Genomic DNA, 18,296 nt, shown 5'->3' on the forward strand with positions numbered 1-18,296 from the left:
TCAGTTGGTGCCAGACACCGGGTGCGCTATGGCAGGGAAGGTGCCACGTGTACAAAGTTTGGGACTTCTAAGTTTACCTTTTTCATTCTTTTTTTAGGTTTTATTGTTGTTTGCTGTTTAAGACAGTGTCTTGTTATATTACCCAACTGACCTCAGATCCATTTTCCCCTCAGCTTCCCAAGATTACAGGCATATACCCAGCCTAGAAGTAAACTTTAAAAATTCTTTTAAAAAAATCTTTCTCAGCATTTTATCATTCCCTTATCATAGAAAAAGTAGATATTTTTGTCTTTGTTACCTTAGTTCCTAGCACAATAACAAAGCAAGGTACCAACTAAGGATTCAAATGAAATTTTGATTTTATTTATAGTGTTTATTGGACACTTTCTTAAAATGTCAGTATAATATCAAAGTTGAGGTAGAGGGCAATCTTAAAATGATTGGGAAATGTGTGTGTGTGGTACACTCCAATGCATAAGAGACAGGAGCAGGTTGATATCTATGAGTTTGAGGCCAGCCTGGTCTACACAGCAAGTTACAGGCCATCTAGAATAAAACAAAGCCAGAAAAAAAGAAGCCCAAAAAACCCACCTCCGGGAAATATGAATGTGGTGTTTATAACCCAGGCAGCAGTGTCTACTCTAGAATGTTGTTAGTTGCTCTGTGTGTGCTCTGTCTTCTCGCTGTGTGAATGAGTGTAAGGGAAGCCTTGCCCACCAGGAGCTTGGCGTGCACAGGCCAGGAGCTTCCACAGCAGACACAGGAGCAGAGCTGTAGAGTGGAGAGTTTTCAGGGCGTTTGTGTAGTGTAGTTGTTTTATTCCTTCCCCCCTGTTTCCCAGCTATGTATTATCAGTTCCCCAGAGCCTGAACGTGAGGACAAAAATAAACTCAACAAGGAAGTACCCTGAACATGCTGTAGGAGAGTTGGCATTACATGCCTTTTTAAAACGTCCACAAACTACAAAGGACACAGATAATACATGTGACAAGTATATCATATTCTTAGATTGCCTATCTGTTGTAATTACAAGATTGCTAAGTATCATTTAAGGCCTGTGTAGGAGGTAGATTGGGGGATATTTATGGATATCCTTTCCCTGGCCACCTCCCTTCTCAGTCCATTTCTTTGAAGGCTGTTTTATTCTGTAGTAAGCCTGGGAAAGAGGCAGTAGACAGGAAGTTATGCTCTATGCTGGGAAAAAGGAGGCTTTGTAAAGTGGAGCAGGCATGCCAGAATAACTCAGAGACGCCTACTTAAGGGATATGGTGTGAGAGGAATAGTCAGAAATCAGATCAATTAAAAATGCTTCTGAAACAGGAGATAGAGTTGCTCGCTAGTGCTTATCAAGAATTCATAAAGTTATATACTTTCGAATATCCACACCGAATTCCCCTTGATCATTTAACTGCGTAATTATAACAATTTAAGAAACCCAGTTTTTATCTGATGTCTTATTTTCAACTCATGAATGTCTTCCTAGGTATATGTGGTTGCAATGAATATTAAAAAAGAAGCAGAATCAAAACCAAAGAAGGCAATTAAAAATCCCGATGATGATGACGACGACTATGGTACCATAGATGAACTTCCGCCAGATAGTTTAATAACCCTGGTACAGCCGGAACTGCCCACGCTAAGCCGCCTATGGCTGGCAGCACTGAAAGACTACGCACTTTTGACTTTACCAGCTGAATTTTCTAGTCAGCTCCCCCCAGATGGTAAGTATTAGATGCAGTAGTTTGCTCTTATGGAGTTCAAATTAATATTAAACAAAGTGAACTTGGCAGAGGCTAGTACCAACAATAACATAATAACATCTTCAAATCTGATTCTGTAAACTTGAACTTGGCATTGTTTCATGTACAACATGTCCTTCCGGGCTGGAGAGATGGCTCAGCGGTTAAGAGCATTGCCTGCTCTTCCAAAGGTCCTGAGTTCAATTCCCAGCAACCACATGGTGGCTCACAACCATCTGTAAAGAGGTCTGGTGCCCTCTTCTGGCCTGCAGGCATTCACAGAGACAGAACATTGTATACATGATAAATAAATAAATATCTAAAAAAAAAAAAAAGAAAGAACATGTCCTTCCTACCGACTTCGTGAATTCAGGCTATAACCAGGGAGCGTGTTAGCTGAAGTAAAAATGCCAGTGCCATCATAGAGACAGCTGCAGGAATAGGGCACTCTGAAGAGCTAGGAAACCACCAGTGACCACACCACAATGAAGTGCACTGCTGTGCAGCCCGATACCCTAGTTTCATGACAATCCTACTTGAGCCATAAGCTGTGTTCCTAAAAATTGCTCCTCAAAACCTCATTCTTCCAAGCTGGCGAGATGGCTGCTCTTCCAGAGGTCCTGAGTTCCGTTCCCACCAACCATCTATAATGAGATCTGGCGCCCTCTACTGGCGTGTAGGCATACGTACCAGCAGCACATTGTATGCATAATAAATAAGTAAATCTTAAACCAATAACCCATTCTTTCTCTCAGATATTTTGGTGACAATGATTGAGCCCCTTTGGTTTTCCTCCCTTCAGGCACTGTGACAGCCAGGAGGGAGAAGAAGCTCAGTGTTGCAGCGGAAATGGGAGGTGGGAGGAAGTGAAGGGCGGAAAACAGACTGAGAGGGCCTCTGTTAATGGCGAAGACAGACAGCAAAGAGGAAGTCCAGCCTGGCCCTCCAAGGAAGAACAGTATGAGGATGCATGGTGTCCCTGGTAGCAGAGAGGAGAGGCTGAAAGGCGGGCATCAGGAGGGACAGGCCCCCAGCTTAGCTGTGGAGGAGCCCTTTGGTTGGGGAGGAGCTTGTTGCCAGAGCACACTTTTGAAAACAATGTTTTTACTGATTTGATTGTTTCACAGGTGGAGCATTTTACACTCCCGAGACCATCGATACTGCGAGACTTCACTACCGGAACTCCTGGGCCCCGATTCTCCATGCGGTGGCACTTTGGCTAAACAGCACAGGGTTTACGTGTCCAGAGTCCACAGAGGCGGCAGCAGTGTCTGGTATACAAAAACGCTCTCCAGCTCTCGGTGTAAACCAGGTGCCAGGAGCAATGGCTTCTGCTAAACCCTTGCCAGAAGTTAACCAAGACAGAATGCACCTGATCCTAGGTGGGTGTCCCATGATGCCTTTGTACCTTTCTCTGTCACACTGTGGGAGTTTGCACAGGACAACTCAGAGAAAAAAAATAAAAGGACCGTTTCAGCTCCACTTAGAAGCTAACTGAATTTTAATCTGAAAATTAATTTAAAACTACTCTTAAAAGTTTAGCCTTAGTATTCAGTCACAGAATATTGAATTTCAAGAAAAAAAAAACTGGGGTTTTTATTCAACATACTTTCTTTATACTGGAATTTAACAGATTATCTAATGAAGAAAAAAACTGATTAAACAATTTTTAATTTGTTTAATATTTATTAAATTATTAAATATTTAATAATTAAATATTTAAGTATTTATATATTCTGAAGGAACTTTGGTGGTCTCATATTTTCTGGAAAAGAAAAGGAAGACAATTAGTAAGGTGTAATTATGGAATTTGTTGGAACTTACAAAGCTGTAGCCTTACATTGAGCACTTGTTTTGACAAGTCTTGTGTGTAGACTGACATTTAAAAACCTTGTATATGGGGCCAGGAGGTGGTGGCGCACGCCTTTAATCCCAGCGCTGGGGGTGGGGGCAGAGGCAGGTGGATCTCTATGAGTTCGAGGCCAGCCTGGTCTACAAGAGCTAGTTCCAGGACAGGCTCCAAAGCTACAGAGAAACTCTGTCTCAAAAAACAAAAAAGCAAAACAAAAACAAACAAAAAAAAACTTTAAAAAAAACCCTTATACACTGCCTGAAGAGATGGCTCAGTGGTTAACAGTACTTACTGCCCTCACGGGGCCTGAGCTCATCCCCAGCACCTACATCAGGTGGCCTCCAAATGCTGTAACTCCAGCTTCATTGATCTGACCTCAACTGTGGACTCTGCAGGTGTGTGCACGCACATGGATAAACCCACACACAGATATACAGAATTAAATCTTTAAAAATTCATGTATACACAATTGTTGAGCAACTCTTTAATAAAAGTAGTGAAATACTTATTCTTTTTATATTTTATTTTATTTTTTTTAAAAAGAAAACAAACTATCTTTTTTTTTCCATTTTACATACCAATCCCTGTTCCCATTCCCTCCCCTCTTCCAATTCACTTCACCTTCCCCCCCTTCCATCCCCCATCCACTCCTCAGAAAGGGTCAGACACATTGCTTTGGGGAAGATCGAAGGCCCTTCCCACTATATCTAGGCTGAGCAAGGTATCTGTGTACTGGCTTTTTGGGAACCCATTCTTTTTGGATGGATATTTATTTATTCTTAATGTATTATACTTTATTAATTCTAGAATTTTAAATGTGATTTTGTTTATAAACAGCTACTAACAGGCTGTGCATACCTAATTTGAATATTAAACCAAATGCAGGCTACAACCTTTGGTTGTCTTTGTCTGCTTAGCCTAGAAAACATTTTAATTCTTTGATATTAATAAATATGTAGTAATCTGGGAAAAATGAAGAATATAGTATCAAAGTAACGCAAGTGTTTTGTGTTAAAAAAACAAACAAACATGTTTTTTCTTTGTGCATTCCAGGTGTGAGTATACAGTTTCTTTGTTCCCCTCGGCCTGAGGAGCCCATTGAACACATCACAGCATGCCTGCAGGCCTTACACACCTTACTGGGTTCTCCTTATGCACGAATCCACATTGCAGAGGATCAGGTATAGTGTGTTTCTATAATGGATAATTGTGTGCTTTGTCGTAATCTTATACATTGGAATAAATTTCTCACATTGGAAATAAACATTGTATATTACTAACAAGATTGTGTAACCAATGCCAGTGTAAAGGGTTTTGTTGCCAGGCGGTGGTGGCGCACACCTTTAATCCCAGCACTCAGGAGGCAGAGGCAGGCGGATCTCTGTGAGTTTGAGGCCAGACTGAGCTACAAGAGCTAGTTACAGGACAGGCACCAAAGCTACAGAGAAACCCTGTCTTGAAAAACCAAAGAAAAAAAGAAAGGGGTTTTATCTGTTGGATGCTACGTGGAGCTATGCAATAGTTAGATGCTATCAATGCCTTCTTAACCTCACAGCTATGGGAATAATGAGGAATGAGGTGGGCACACCAACAGTGTGATGCAGAGTGAAGGACAACTTATCAGGGAGAGAGTAATTGAAACAGATCTTAGAAAGGAATTGCCAAAGAGATGAGTTTGCCTCTGAGAAACAGGACAAGTTCAAGGGTACTGCAGTTATTTACTATGGCTGATATAAAACAGGCAGAGGGCATCGGATGGATCTGGGAGATGCTGTAAAGGCCAAATTATGAAGACTTCTTTATGACATGCAAAGGAATTTGAATTCTATTCTGAAAGTAAAAGTAAATGATTAAATATTTAAAAAGAAGAGTGTTTAATTTTGTTTGAAAGGGTCATGAGAGGCAAATAATGTAACTCAATGAAAAAGCAATTGCATAGATAGGTAGATAGACAGACAGATAGCTGTAGAAGGATTTCACAGTCAGTCTTGTGGAGGTCAGTTTCTGAGATGTGAGAAGGGAAGCATGGAGATCAGTTATGAGGCTCTCTACCCATTTTTCCAAAGACTAGTGTTCTAGAGAACCTGAATAAAGCTGCAAAGAGCCCATATTGGGAACATGAGGATAAGAACACTTAAGATTTGTAAAGAGGGAGCTAGATTGGAAGTGAGGACCATTGATGAGATAGGAGTAGAGCAGAAGGCAGCAGCTATTGAAGGCAAGAAAGGCCTTTCAGGAGGACAGTGTGGACGGGAAGAGTATGACAGGAAGATACAGACCTGTATCAGAGGACAGAGGAGGCCTTTGGGGACACTAAGTAAAGTCTCGAGTGTTCAGTTACACCGGGGAAGGTGGCCTGACTAGAGAGGCACAGGTCCTCACCAATTCCTGGAAGTCTTCTAGGATAAGAGAAGGAAACATGTGGAAAAATGAAACAGCCTTGCATTTTTTTCTTTGCACTCTGGGGATTGGATCCAGAGCCTCCTGCATCCTGAGCAAGCTCTTACCAGCCAAGCAGCACCCTGAACTGTAGACAGTCTGTATCTTGAGAGAAGAAGGGAGAAAAGTTTTGACTGAATTAAGTTCTCTCCTCTATGTTTTAATTTGAGGCAAGCTTATTGTATCAACTAGATGTGGGAAATTGTAGAGGCTTAAGCTCCAAGTGTTCCTGGGGTGAGTAGAACACACCAGTAACTCCTCCTAGGTGGGCAATTATGAACTTCTGTGACACCGAACTCTAGCAACAGCAGTAGTGCAGGTGTTTTATTCCAGTAGGAGAACAATAATATCTGGGTATCAAACTTTTAGATATTTAAATACTAGCCATTTGTTGCTTGAAAATCTTAAGGGGTAATGTGTGACCTCTGAATTTTATTTTTATATTTTCTGTTGTTATATAGTCCTATATATTACATTTTAGTTATAAAATTACTTTTGCATGTCTGTTTTCTCAGATTTTAATAATATATATCTAGCTTTTGAAATCTAAATAAACTAAACACATTTGTATTCCTTTATAATAGCTGATTGGTGTTGAGTTGCTCAGTGTCCTGCACCGCCTGCTACTGACCTGGAACCCACCCTCCATCCAGCTGCTGGTCACTGGGGTTGTGCAACAGATTGTCAGGGCTGCCCAAGATTATTTGCAGGAGAAGAGGAGCACCCTAAGTAAGCACTGGAAACCACTGTGACTTGCAACAAACCTTCTTTGTTCCCCAAAGCTTGGGTGGTTTGTTCATATGTACGGGCGTTGTATCTGCATATGTGTCTGTGTAGTGCATGCATGCCTGGGGCCCACAGAGGACAGAAGGGTGCTGGATCCCTAGAACTGGAGTCACAGATGGTTGTGAGTTGTCACCTGGTCCCTAGAACTGGAGTCACAGATGGTTGTGAGCTGTCACCTGGTCCCTAGAACTGGAGTCACAGATAGTTGTGAGCTGTCACCTGGTCCCTAGAGTTGGAGTTACAGATGGTTGTGAGCTGTCACCTGGTCCCTAGAGTTGGAGTTACAGATGGTTGTGAGCTGTCACCTGGGTGCCAGGAATAAGGCCCAGGTCCTCTGGAAGAGCAGCCAGTGTTCTTAAGCACTGAGCCATCTCTGCAGCCCTGTACTCCTAATTTTATAATGCTAGGATGCCAGGCATGATGGGGCATGCCTATGATCTCAGCTTTGGGGAGGTAGAAGCAAGAAGATCACAAAGTTCTACGTTTATTCTCCACCTTATAGCAAATTCAAGATCAGCTTGGCCTAGAGACCTGTCCCAAAAACTTAAAATTAACAAAAAGAAATTGCTAATTCTAGACTTCTTCCATTCAAAGGTGTCAATTTTATATGGTTCAACCTAGCATGTTTGTTATTTCTATTATGAAATACAAAACTAATAAAAAGCCTAGTATTGAGCTTCCAGGTGAAATGGCCTGCCCATGGCTTTCAAGGAGCTTTATCTACTCAGGACATTGTACCAAGAAGGACATGGCACCATTTCCACATTTACTTAGAAACCTTTTAGAAATAACTTAAATGTGTTTATTATTTTATGTCTATTTTTTCTGGAAATTTCATCAACTTTATCTTTCCTTAGATGAAGAGGATATGGAAAAAGAGTCCTGCCCTGCACTAGGAGAAGGAGGTGACAGTGGTGGCCTCATTCCTGGGAAGTCCCTTGTGTTTTCAACCATGGAGCTGCTGATGTTCATTTTAGTACGTCATATGCCACACCTGAGTGCTAAGATGTCGGACTCTCCAAGTCACATCACCCCCAAAACTCGCCTGTCAGAAGAAAGTGCTCGTTTGGTGGCAGCCACGGTGGCCATTCTGTCTGAGCTGCCGTCCCTTTGCTCACCGGCCGGTACGGTATTGGGAGTGTACTATCCGACCATAGGCAAAGATGAGCTTTCTCTGCATCTTAATTTAGGTTTCTTTTCTTCTTAAATCTCAGGTGCTAAATGTGAAGTTTTTAAAAGGTTACTTTACCTTTAAGAGCCTAGGAAAGACTAAAGTTTCTAAAACTAGCAACCTAAGGTAGCCTAGTCAGAAGTCTGTCAGAGAGAGGACCAGGCTGTAACTCAGTGCTGGACAGCTGGACAGTATATGCAAGGTCCCCATCTTGATTTTGATCCCCAACACAACAAAACAAATCAAAACGCGAAGACTGAGGGAAGACTGGAAGTCAGTGCATAGACTTCAGTGAAGTCAATGGGAGGAATGACAGCTCCAATCGGGAGTGCCCCGGGAAATCAGAGCATGTCTGAAGAGAGTGACAGTCACCCTCAAGGACACTGAAAACTGTCTTATGGACTAGACTTTCAGTTTGGCAGTAAAAGTAGTACCAGAAGGTGTATGGCTCCTTTCAGCCCAAGCAGACCTCTCTGACTCCGACCTGACAGGTGTGGAAACAGTGAATTCTCCGTTATGGTCACTCCAGGCGCTGCACTGGAAGGCAGTTCCTGCTGCGATTTTAGGATACTTCCATTCCACATTTGCTTGCCCAGTCGTTTCCTTTATTTTCCTGACTTATCTCGGAATTGCTTTAAGACTCACCAGGCTACTCAAAGTATATAGTTAGTTTTCCAGTGTTTCTGTCCTTCCTTCTCATGCCCGTTATGAAGGGCAGGATTAAATACCTCACATTGGAAACAATAAAAACAAGATTCAATTGGAACAAAAAAGAAAATACCACTCTGTTTAAAAACAGTATGGCACTTTATTTTTCAAACTGATTTGTAATGGTAGTAATATAGTAAATTTTGAATAAAATCAAGAAAAGAAATACTTTTAAATCACAGTCAAGCCAGGCATGGTGATGTTGAGGCAGGAGGATTACCTGAGCCCAGAAGTGTGGGACCAGCTTGTGCAAAATGATAAGACCTTATCTTAGGGAGAAGAGAGCACAACAAATTGTTTAAAAATCATTGTGTGTGTGTTGGAAACAGCTATCATGGGAACTGAAGGTGTTACAAAATAACCTGATTTGTTTTTATTTCAGGCTGTATGACAATTCTGCCCACAATTCTGTTCTTAATTGCAAGAATATTGAAAGACACAGCAATAAAGTCTGCAGACAATCAGGTTCCTCCTCCAGTCAGCGCAGCTCTGCAGGGGATAAAAAGCATTGTGACACTTCCGATGGCCAAAACGGAGGAAACTCAGAAACAGTGGACAGCTCTGATCCGGAGCACGCTTGCCTGCATCCTGGAGTATTCCCAGCCAGGTAGCCCGTCAGAGGCTTGAAGGTTTTAATTTCTACATGGCTGTTCCTTAGTAGATTATTGCTTGAAGACCCTTGTCAGGAGACTGCTGTGTAACACTGAGTCAACCCAAGACAGGTGTCTTATCCCACCGTCACCTCTAAAATATGAATGCTTCTTCCTGCATTGTGGCTCTAAGAAGTGCTTTTCTTCATTCTTATGTGTGTTGGTGGGTTAAAAAAAGACAGCATATACCCAGAATGGACATGCATTGATTTATGTTTACTGCTTTTTTTCCCCCTTTTCTTTTGTCCCCTTTGGAATTTTCTCTCCCCCTCTCTCTCCCCACTCTTTCCTCTTCCTCTTTGTTGTTGTTATTGTTGTTTTGTTCTTGAAACAGGGTCTTATCATGTAGCCTAAACTAACCTCAAACTCATGATCATTCTGCCTTAGCCTCTTGATTCCTTTTGATTACAGAAATATACCATCATGTCTGGTTATATTTTTTATATCTTTATTTCATGTACGTTGGTGTTTTGCCTGCAAGTTGATCTATATGAGAGCGTCAGATCCCCTGGAACTGGAGTTACAGACAGTTGTGAGCTGCCATGTGGGTGCTGGGAAGAGCAGTTAGTGCTCTTACCTACTGAGCCATCACCCCAGCCCCTGGTTATATTTTTGATTACAGCAATATACCACTATGTCTGGCTATATTTTTGATTACAGAAATATGCCACCATGTCTAGCTATATTTTTCAATAAAAATAACAAAGTAGGAGCCAGACATGGTAGTGCATGCCTTCTACCATGTCAGAGGCAGGGCAGGGGGGTCTCTGTGCATTCAAGGCCAACCAGGGCCATAGAGTAAGACCCTGTCTCCAAAGAAAAAGTAATAAAATAAAAGGTAAAATACTTATGACCATTCCAATATATCCCTAAATATAACTACAATCTTAATACTTAAATATTTTATCCTATAATGTCTGTGTATAGAAATAATTTTTTACATTAATACATATCAGTTAATAATGTATATAAATCTGTGCATATACATGTATTTTATTGAGCGAGATAGTATTTATGAGCAATGTATGGAATTTGTTTATATTTTAATTTATATAAGTAAAAATCTCATTTTATTTGTTGAATAACTTTTTTAGAATTTATATATATAAACTTCTTATTCACTTTTTGTTTGTTTGTTTTTTTCAAGACAGGGTTTCTCTGTGTAACAGTCCTAGCTGACCTGGAACTATTTCTTACAGACCAGGCTGTCTTTGAGCTCACAGAGATCCGCCTGCCTCTGCCTCCCGTGTGCTGGGATTAAAGGCCTTTTCATTCCTTTAACTGACATAACTTTCATCACATGTATTTGCCAGTTATTCTCCTGTCAACTGTCAATGGATAGTTTTTATGATTTCTGATTTTCCCCAATTACAAACATGGTTGTTATTAACACCCTTAAAGATTTGTAGTATATTTTCATGGCACATACTTAGAACTGGAAATACATGTTTTCAAACTTAATTTGATCAAATATTACCACATTTCTGTCCAGTGTGGCTTTGGAGGTGGGCATAATTTCAAACATAAACAAACACTCTTATGTTTGTTTAATTCAAGTGAAGTGCTTATTTATAGTTTTCCCACTTTTCTTTCTTGTTTAACTTTTTCCTCTTACATTTTATTTTTTTAAGAAAATATGAAAACTCTAAAAACAGAATAACAAGGAAAGATTTGCTACACTATTTTTTTTTTTAAACATTTCCACAACCAGGCATTGAAGCCTGGTCTGTAACCCCAACCCATGGAAGATGAAGATAAGATGACTGGGGCCCTCAGGTCCCGCTGAGCTACATATCAAATTCCAGGCCTGTGTCAGGAATGAAGTGACAGGGAAAGGCCATGGGGATATTTGTACAGTGTTTGTTAGCAAGGGAAGCAGGATCCTGCTTAACACAAGAGAAGTCGTATCACAGGGAATTTCCAACTTGGAAATCATGTTTCTTATTAAAAAATTGAGCTCTTCTACTTTAAATTTGTGTGTATATATTTATACCCACACAAGGAAATTCTCAAGGGAGCAATGAATCTCTTTAAGAATGCTGCAATACCTTTTTTCATTTTTAGAAACTTTGATTTTAAAAGAAATGTTAAGCTTTAATAAGATAGTCCAGAGCAGACGTGTGGACTGCAGTAGGCCCTCGTTCTACATATCGCCCCACATGCTCTGTGACCTCTGGGAAATTCACACCCATTGTTGTTTCTCATCTTAGTAACTCTGCTGAATCATTTAAGATTATATTGACATCTTTGTGATACTTTACTCCTAAATACGTCATAGATATCCTAATAACAAAGCCATTCTTTAAATACCCACAAAAGAATTTAATATTAATGTAGTGTTATTGTTCTTTAGCAGATTTCAGAAGTTGTCCTAACAATAACATTTTCTTTGTATTGTTGTCATTTTGCTCTGACCTCTTTTAATCTGGGGCATTAACATAGCCTTTATCGTCTATGATCTTCATTATTTTTTGCTTGTTTGTTTTGTTGTTTTTCAAGATAGGGTTTCTCTGTCTAGTTCTGGCTGTCTTAGAACTTGCCCTGTAAACCAGGCTGGTCTCAAATTTAGGGATCCTTCTGTCTCTACCCCCACCTTCATTCCCCCACCATTTAGTCCAAGTGCTGGGATTAAAGGTATGCACCACCACTTATGTTCGTGTTTTTAAAGACTACAGGACATCTATTCTATAGAATATTCCTTAATTTATAATTGTCTAATTTTCCCCTCAGTTTAGCATGTGTTCAGTTTATACCTTTTGGTAAATATCACATAAGTAATGTACATCTTTCTCAGACAATCTTGAAAGACAATGTTTAGTATTGCTTTTCCTACATCAAGAATCTCTTGACTAGACGAGTTGGTGCACGCCTTTAATCCCAATACTCAGGAGGCAGAGGCTGGTGCATCTCTGTGAGTTCAAGGCCAGCCTGGTCCATATAGAGAGTTCCAGAACAGCCAGCCAAGTCTATGTAGAGAAACTTTGTCTCAAAAAACAAAAATAAATATAAGAAGAAAAAGAACCTCTTGGTTTTTATTTTTTGAGACAAAGCTATGTTTAATGTCACTCTGTAGCTCAGGCTACCCTCAAATTTGTGCTACTAATCCTACCCCAGCCATCCACATGCTGGGATTACAGAAGTGCACCATGCTAAGTCTCAACTCTAGTAACTGCATCAAGGTGACACCTGCCATAATTCCATATTCTGGTGCTGCATTCTTCTATCATAATCAAGTAGTCTGCAGAGAGATTCTTTGAGATCACCTTAATTGTCTGCTTCCTGTGAAACTTTAACATAGGAGATAAAAGTATGCCTAAAACATATTTTCCTGCCTTAGTTCCACAGTGAGAGTTTGGTGATCTGTATTTTCTAGGTTGAGGCACACTCTGTGGTAAACAATGAGAAAGTGTTGTCCACGGCTTTAATTCCCAAGTCTTCCTGCATTGCCTTCCTTTTGTCCCATAGACGATTCTATGCCTGCACCTGATGAAGTGAGCACGCTTACAGCCATTGCGCTCTTCCTGTGGTCTGCCAGCAGCGAAATAATAGGAGTGCAGTCCCTACAGAATGGCTGCATGAGCAGGTTTAAAAGTGCTCTGAATTCATGTGACCCGTGGGTGAGTTACCCTTCAACAGTCTGCTTTGTCAGGAATGTTCACATGAGCTCACTGCAATGTGACACGTGCAGTGAAAACTTACATGTTTGCAGTATGGCTTTGTCTTTTTAATCTTGTTTATTACTGTGTGTAAATGCTTGATGTTTTTGTGTGTGTGCTTTGTGTGTCACAAGCATTTTTACCTGCGGAACCATCTGATCAGTCTGTAGTATGGCTTTTAAATTGAAACGTTGTTAAGGAACTGTGTATTTAAGCACTAAGTGACATTTGTAGATACTTCCATTTGCCAAAATTCTCCAGTGTCTGAAATATTATTAACCCTGGCCATAATGGTAGGGACTTTACATGGGTTTTGTTTTTCAGTCTTTATTTCAGTGATACCGAGAATGTTAAAGAATAAATTTATATTATTGCATCTTTTAATGAGCATTTTTATTAGTTTATTTTGTCAAAATCCAAGTTAATGCTTCTCAAGCATGCCACACACCAGGAAAAGAAGATCAGTAAACTACTCCTGGCCTCCTCCCTGAGCTTCCTTAAAGTCTTCAGATTTATGGCTAAGAGATCTGTATTCTTAAAATGTGTCCATTTTCTGTGTCCAGAGAAATTTCGTAGTTCATTTTCCAACAAAACACTGAAATGAGTGTATTTCACTCTTTGTCCCACACATTAATGAACACCCCTTCCACTTTTTCCCTTCTTAAAAAACCTTAGTACTGTAGTAGGCATGGTGATATATGCTTTTCATCCTAACACTGGGGGGGGGGGCAGAGGCAAGCCTATCTCTACAAGTTTGGAACTTCCCTAAAAAAAACAGTTATTATGTTAATGTAAACAGTTGTTTTCAAATAATCAAAGGGGGTTGATTATCTAAATAGTGTATTTTTATAGCTTTATTTTATTTAGGTCAGTCCTTCATTAACTTCTCTGACCACTAAAATTAAAATCAGAGACAATTATATTTTAAAGGAAGAATTGAAAAGAAATCAGACTCCATGTTTTCTGGCTTTCCCATACAGTAGAGATATTTGTTATGTAAGCATGATGATTTGATAACTCGTGTATAAGGAGTTTCTTTGATCTCCTGTTTTATTTAGTTAGTATTAAGTTCCATTTTCTCCTGTTCATGTTAAGGTACAGTGTGATTGTTAACCAAATAAGATCTGCTACGTGCATTAATTGAGAAAATCACTCTCTTATATAGGTCCAAGCCAAATGCTACCAGCTCCTCCTGTCAGTCTTCCAGCATTCCAACCGCGCCCTTTCAACTCCCTACATCCACTCATTAGCTCCACTAGTGGTTGAAAAGCTAAAGGCTGTTGAAAGAAACAGACCAGCCAGTAGTACAGAACTTTTGGCTGTTCAAGAAGGAATTAAAGTTCTTGAAACATTGGTTGCTCTTGGAGAAGAACAGAATAGTAAGTGTTTTCTTATTTCTGTATTATTTATGAATCTTAGTGTTAACACAGATTTTTGCCAGCAGTGCATTTCCCAAGAAGTAATTACGGTCTGAATGCATAATATCTATCTGCTCATGTTACTAACATAATGTATTGGTTATTTATATTTAGTTTTTATGAGTGAGAAGCCACAATGAATTGCTGAGGGCAGTTTAACTCACTGATTTTGTTTTATGTTTTCTAGGAGTGTTTTTTTTTTTTTTTTTTTTTTTTTGTTTTTGTTTTTCGAGACAGGGTTTCTCTGTAGTTTTGGAGCCTGTCCTGGAACTAGCTCTTGTAGACCAGGCTGGTCTCGAACTCACAGAGATCCACCTGCCTCTGCCTCCCAAGTGCTGGGATTAAAGGCGTGCGCCACCACCGCCCGGCTAGGAGTGTGTTTTTAAGGACTAGGAACAGTAGAGATATTTAATAGAATTTTAGAAATAAAATATGAATTACATAAGCCTTATGTTATAACCAGGAAAGTGTAAGTAACAACCATCATAAGATACCTCAGGATTTGATACTTAATTTTTTTTGCTTCATGATTAATGCAACATGCATTTATTTAACCAGAAATACATACTTTATATACAAAGTATAAGCTTTTGTATACTTAATAGAGGCATACTAAAATTTTTAATTGTTGTGAAAAGCTAAAATTTTCAATAAATACCTTGTAATTGAACATTAAGGTACTCCCAATTTCCAAGACTCTCTTCCATGAGTCAGGGAGTGGTTCAGTGGCCAAGGGCTCACCTGGATGTACAAGCCCTGGGCTCCATGCTAAGCATGGGGTGGGGGGGAGGGGTCTCATCTCTGTCTTTATGTTAAGTTTAATTTTAAATTTGGGCATCTGTTGAGAAATCAAAAGTCAAGTCAGATTTTAAATACCGAAGGATAGTAAGATCAGTGCTAACATTACAACGTGAATAAGGTAAGGTTAAGTCCTATTGATAAAGTTTATAGTTAGTAAAATAAATATAATAAAGTTACATCATAAGTTACATCATACTTTCTACCCAAGTAACTGATGCATTAACAGTTTCTTCAAAAAAATCCTTTCGATTTCAATTTTTTTTTCTTTCTCTTTTTTCTTTTCTTTTTTTTTTTTAATTTTTGGTTTTTTGAGACAGGGTTTTTTTTTTATGTAGCTCTGGCTGTCTTGGAATTCACTTTGTAGACCAGGCTGGCCTTGAACTCAGAGCTTCTCTGAGTGCTGGGACTAACTAAAGGGAGTGCCACCACACTCGTTTTATCCCTGCTGAAGTCTGAGCCCCTGGCTTCATGCATGCTGCGCGCATGCTCTACCGCTGAGCTGTATCCCCAGTCACAGTAGCCTTTCAACATTCTCTGCTATCTTTACAATTTTCCTTAAAAGAGAGCACATTTCCAAAGAGGTGAGAAAAGTGAAATGATAATTTAAAACCTAAAGGTTTACTCTCTTAGAATCATGTGACTATATAAAAATTTTAAAAATCTAAGAGATGCTATTAAATTTTTATCACTCATTCATTAATTCATTGTTAGCACTCTCCTCGTGTATGTAATCCTGTTTATTTATTTAAAGTGATTTTATCATTTTTACGTCTGTGAATTGAGATCAAACCCTCATGCTAAGCAAGCACTTTTATTTTTATTTTTATTGAGCTCTACATTTTTCTCTGCTCCCCTCCCTGCCTCTTCTTTCCCCTTCAGCCCTCCCCCAAGGTCCCCATAAGCAAGAACTCTTATCATGAGCTATGCCCCCCACCCCACCTTTACTTTTGTAAATCATCTAGTTTTAAATTTTAAGTAAAAAAAAATCTGATTGCATATTCTATCTTAAACGTCTTGCTGTGTTGTAAAACATCTGTAATCCAAATAAAACTATGTTCATTATTAATCCTGCAAATTGATCTGATTTGAGAATGGAAATTATAGCACTTTAGTAGTACCCGTGTTTTATGCCTTTATTTTTTGAAAGAAAGTCATTTAGCTCAGGGACATGGATAGGGCCTGACTAGCTATTAAACTGTAATTGCACAAGTAACCTACAATACCTGTTATATATTATATAATATATTGTTTCTGTTAACAATGTCCAGCTTCCTTTTCTCCAATCAGGCCAATCTTTGCTGTCGTCTTGTTACAGGAGTCCAGTTACTTGCTCTTTTGGTGCCCACTTTGATCTCTTACCTACTGGATGAGAATTCTTTTGCCTCAGCAAGTTCTGTCTCCAAAGATCTTCATGAGTTTGCACTCCAGAACTTAATGCACATTGGACCTCTGTACCCACATGCTTTCAAGACCGTAATGGGGGCTGCTCCCGAGCTGAAAGTGCGCCTAGAAACTGCTGTTCGAGCAAGCCAGGCGAGCAAAGCCAAGGCAGCTGCCAGGCAGCCAGCCCCTGCCACACATTCTGCACCAACAATTAAGCTAAAAACAAGCTTTTTTTAGTGTGTTCTTCCATTCCTTTTTTTTTTTTAATTTATATTTTATGTTGTTAGTGACAACCCCTGTATCATTCCAGACTATGAACTGTTTTATTTGTATATTGGAATTATAATGCTTTGAAGTTGATTAAATGAAATAGTGTTCACACCTCTTATTGATTTTTAAAGATTGTGTGGTGAATGTATTTCCATTTTAATCCTAGTAACATTTTTCTTTCGTTGACTTTTTTGATGCTGCTGTTTGGGGGTTTGGTTTTTTTTGGTTTTGTTACTAGTGATTGGATCCAGAGCCTTGGTCATTCTAAGCATGCACTGTACTGTGACATATAGCCCTAGACCCTAATTAACTTATTTTTGTAAACACCGAGCCATGGTCTTTTAAATTGAAATGCTAAGAACATAATTACATCATGTAGTTGGGCAGCCTTTGGCTATTACCAGGAAAATAAAATGAGTCAGACTTTAGCATTTGTCAGGGGAAGTTCATGGAACAGCAAGCAGATTGTAAAATTTGACATAACTCATAAAACAGAAATCTTTGTTTTATGGCAAATATAGTATGAATAAAATCACATTTTCTAACCATTTCAACAGATATCCTTGTCTTTCTGACGGGCGTTTAACTTTCACATTACATGTGTGCATTGTGCTTTGTGTATGCCTCTGTTGTGTCTGGACTGAAATTCTCATCGAAAGGTGGACTAAAGGTTTCCAACGTAGCATGTCACTCTACTTATTTTTAATGGCTAAAATTTGTCCTGCTCCGTGCTTTGTAATCACAGAGCCTCAGGTTCTGACTGTGGTCGTTGCCTGCATTCATCCAATATTTATGGGGGCCTGCTGTGGATAAGGCAGCACACTGAGTGCCCCAGGGCGCACAGAGAGAATTACAGGTTAGGTGTGCCTCTCAGGCAGTGGGAATTTACCATGCAAAACAGGTAACCAGTTACGTGGATGCTTGTCACACACACCCTGCAGCTGATTTTAATCACAAGTCTTACCAGACAACACAGGAGTGTCTTTTCTAAACATTTGAAATATGTGATGCTATTTGAAATATGCTACCTGCTGTGTATTCTCTCATACCTGGATCGATTAGCCCCTCTTGGTCTTTTAGACACCTCAGAAAGGTACTTGGCTCATTGGTTTTCTGACTGACTTCTCTCTATGGGGTTGGTTTTAATTTCAGACTTAGGCTTCCAACATTTTTCTCCTTGATTTTTTTTTTTTTTGTAAAATCCAATTATAATTATTCCTCGGGTCATGTAATTTTAGTGATTGAAAGTGTCCAGTTCAGGATGAGGATGTTTTCAGGGGTGGATAGCTTCCCTAGTGGGTGCAAAGCCCTGGACTCAGCCCCACTACTGGGAAAATGAAGTACGATTTAGTGGCATGGAGTGTATGCCCAGCAATCCTAACACAGCCACTCACGTTCCTTCCTCCTGAGGGACCCTGGGCCC

General features: G+C 39.6%; 1 protein-coding gene across 1 annotated transcript in view; it reads left to right on the plus strand.

The window, feature by feature from the left end:
• The window catches only part of Heatr5b (HEAT repeat containing 5B), an 81,516-nt gene extending 64,099 nt beyond the window's left edge, over nt 1–17,417 (plus strand). The window contains exons 27-35 of the mRNA XM_013351344.1: nt 1,484–1,721; nt 2,867–3,121; nt 4,645–4,772; nt 6,615–6,759; nt 7,674–7,940; nt 9,078–9,302; nt 12,811–12,962; nt 14,167–14,380; nt 16,536–17,417. Coding sequence (XP_013206798.1) covers nt 1,484–1,721; nt 2,867–3,121; nt 4,645–4,772; nt 6,615–6,759; nt 7,674–7,940; nt 9,078–9,302; nt 12,811–12,962; nt 14,167–14,380; nt 16,536–16,840 — 1,929 coding nt within the window. The 3' untranslated portion in view covers nt 16,841–17,417. The remainder of the gene's footprint in view (nt 1–1,483; nt 1,722–2,866; nt 3,122–4,644; nt 4,773–6,614; nt 6,760–7,673; nt 7,941–9,077; nt 9,303–12,810; nt 12,963–14,166; nt 14,381–16,535) is intronic.
• Nucleotides 17,418–18,296: the final 879 nt, after the last annotated feature.

Source organism: Microtus ochrogaster, linkage group LG3, assembly GCF_000317375.1.
Source record: "Microtus ochrogaster isolate Prairie Vole_2 linkage group LG3, MicOch1.0, whole genome shotgun sequence".
NCBI classification, from domain to species: domain Eukaryota; kingdom Metazoa; phylum Chordata; class Mammalia; order Rodentia; family Cricetidae; genus Microtus; species Microtus ochrogaster.